This window comes from Leptinotarsa decemlineata, unplaced genomic scaffold (assembly GCF_025532065.1).
Source record: "Leptinotarsa decemlineata unplaced genomic scaffold, Ldec_3_MD MMD2_tig00000505_RagTag_RagTag, whole genome shotgun sequence".
NCBI lineage: Eukaryota > Metazoa > Arthropoda > Insecta > Coleoptera > Chrysomelidae > Leptinotarsa > Leptinotarsa decemlineata.
Window position 1 is genome coordinate 8,997,020 of NW_027412549.1, and position 3,001 is coordinate 9,000,020.

Sequence of the window (3,001 nt, forward strand, 5' to 3'; positions counted from 1 at the left end):
ATATTTCACACATAATGGCATCAATAGATCTAACAAATGAATCAAAAATTTCGATGATATCCCACAAACTTTGTTTTAGTTAAATTCAAAGATAGGAAGCGCTTAATGAAAGACCTTATAATTAAAAAATTCATAAAATCAATTATTGAAGCCTTTTATTTTTGTTATACCGAAAATCATACGTATCGTGTCAAAAAAGTAGCTGGAGAAAACACTTCAAGATGAAAAAATACACTATTAAAAAATCACCCCATTGCTTTTTCACCTCCTCTCGCCTAATTAATTATTCTCTCCAGAAGAAGTCATAGTTGTTTCCAGTATATTTTCAGAATATGAAAAGACAGACACACTTTCTGCTGATTGTCGGGAACGGGTTTGATTTGGACCTTGTGAACAACATTAAAATAAGTATTGCAAAAGAAAATTATAATAGAACATGAATAAAAAGCAAAATTATTGAATACGAAGTAACCAATGGAGTAAAGTAATTATGAATACAATATTTCTGTAAAATAACAATATCTATGAAAAAAATTGACAAGAATATTCATGAGTTTTCGAATGAAAATCTGAACAAAATAAATATTTCAAATGAAAAAATCAAAACTTTCACCTTAATCAACTTTCTCACACAATCACACAATAAAATTCAGCAAATACTGAATGAAACTTAATATTTCCTTGGCTAATATCCCGATGGACGTTGAGTAAGATTCAATAGATATAATTTCCATTGGAAATATCTATTTTATTGGCCCCACTTAGCTCTCCTCGATTCAGTTACTAGACTTATTTGGTTTCTAATAAAATGCTAGTAGTTCACGGTGAATTGAAGGAGTTGACTAGAATGAAATATCGATTTGGGAATACCAATGAAAACAAGTGTCATGTCGTTCTTTAGTACAGGTCACGCAAGAAATTTATGTTTAAAATCATCAAGGCTAACCGTAAAAAAATGATTTGTATATTACTTTGTCAGTTCGAGGATAGCATCGATTTTTTGACCAAAACTGATCATGTACCACCTGAGAATTTCAAATGCACTGTTCTATTCATAGATGAACGTTTTGAAATAACACAATCAGTATAAATATGACAAAGTACTTTTAGTAGATAAATCAAAAATGTCAATATTCACGATAAATAACAGCCACACAATAACCCATGAATAGAGCAAACATCAAGAAGGCACACGAACAAAATCATTCTAGGCCTAAGTCAGCTTTCACTGTGAGAAACATGTTTAAAACAAATAATTTAAATAAAAACCGATTGAAAGAACTGCACTGCTAGGAATCCGAAGTCGTAATATACCTACTAATTGGTAGTCATTCTCAAAGTTATAAGACGAATAAATATTTCAATTAATTATATAATTCCAGCATAAAATTTGAATCTCGAACCGATCATCTATTCAGATGACTCCATTGTCGACGGGTTTCGAAGGTCAACTTTGGTGGATTTTAATACATATTTGTACACATTTTTGGGAACCCAAACGAAGTGGGGGCACTTGAGCGGAATCAGGAATATATAAATTTGAATGGGCAGAATTTTCTTCATATCGTCTTCTACTGTCGAAACAACACCAAAATGAAAGTGGTGAGTATGTTTACAATACCAGTCAGCATTCAGAGGTGTGAATCCTCAATTCAACATAGACTGTTTTTCTAAAAAATATTTTAGGATATCTGGATTTATAAAGTGATCTCATATCTCATAATTTTGTCATTATTTTCAGATCGCTCTTGTCTTAGCTCTCATCGCAGTAGCTGCAGCTGCCCCACCAGCCATTAAAGTAGCCAGTGGAGCTTCAAAAGATGCTGTAATCCTTCGTTATGACAGTGACAACATTGGTGTGGGTCCATATGCCTACAGGTAATTTGAAATCTTCACATTTAGAATACAATTTCATTTTCATGTTGAGAGCGAAATCCATAAAGCATACTGGATAATACGGTATGAGTATGTTAAATTATCAAATTAACAAAATCTTTCACTTGAATACCTTACAGTAGATGATAATATTCATTGAAATTAAAAAAACACTATTTACAAATAACCCTATGAAATGTAGATATTTTGAAGGGTTTGCTCAGGAAGTTCGTGGCCATTTTCCATTCGGTCGAAATGAATGTTTCCTCCTCATCACCTCCAGATATGTTAAAAATATAATTCAGAAGTGATATTTTGCATGGCAAATTTTGAATTCAATTAGTAATATTAGTAATAACTGAATCATTTGATGGAGGCACAGAATAAACGTAAATAAAGTAACCTTATAAATCTGTTTTCAGTGTCGAAACCAGTGACGGACAAGTGAAAGAAGAAAGGGGCGAAATTGTCGACGCAGGAACCAAAGAGGAACACATCGCAGTCCAAGGAAGGTTCAGCTACCCAGGTCTTGACGGTGTTCTTTATGAAGTAGTCTACGTTGCTGACAAAGACGGATTCAGAGCCCAAGGAGCTCATCTTCCAGTTGCCCCACAATAAATGATCGATTTGTAATATTTTTGTACAGCCATCTTCACTATTTATTTCCGTTGATATTCAACATTTCCGGTTTAATAAAAATGTAAAAAAATTTACTGATTTCATTTCAGCAGTCCGTTTCGTTTTTGAAAGGGTTTTGACGAGTACACTGTCAGAAAGTGATATTGATAATTATCAAATCTATCAGACTTTCAAGATCTCCATTTCAAATAATTTTCCGTAGCACCAACTAGGATCCTTCTTGGTTCCATAGCTTTAAATCCGTTCCTAAAAATATATTCCATGAGCCATATACGGTTATTAATTTATGTACTAACATTTTTTAAAGTGGTAAAAATTTTCATTTTTAATAACTGTTCTGTTAACTATTAGACCCCACACTTTAGATACCAAATACTGATCATACTTGTATTTCATTAGTTCGTACTTCCATTGTCTAATATGATATAGATTGATTTGAAATATCTGAAAGAGTCTGTAAAAAATTAAAAAGAAATCAGCTGAAAAA

General features: G+C 32.3%; 1 protein-coding gene across 1 annotated transcript; it reads left to right on the plus strand.

The window, feature by feature from the left end:
* Nucleotides 1-1,447: 1,447 nt before the first annotated feature.
* On the plus strand, nt 1,448-2,508 carry LOC111512961 (cuticle protein CP14.6). Its single transcript, XM_023169124.2, has 3 exons — nt 1,448-1,602; nt 1,742-1,878; nt 2,298-2,508. Exons 1-3 carry the CDS (start codon nt 1,594-1,596, stop codon nt 2,491-2,493), a joined length of 342 nt encoding a protein of 113 aa, XP_023024892.2. The 5' UTR covers nt 1,448-1,593; the 3' UTR covers nt 2,494-2,508.
* The last annotated feature ends 493 nt before the right edge of the window (nt 2,509-3,001 follow it).

Coding starts and splice junctions, on each gene's coding strand:
- LOC111512961 (XM_023169124.2), top strand. Junction 1,879..2,297: donor GTGGGTCCATATGCCTACAG/GTAATTTGAAAT, acceptor ATCTGTTTTCAG/TGTCGAAACCAGTGACGGAC.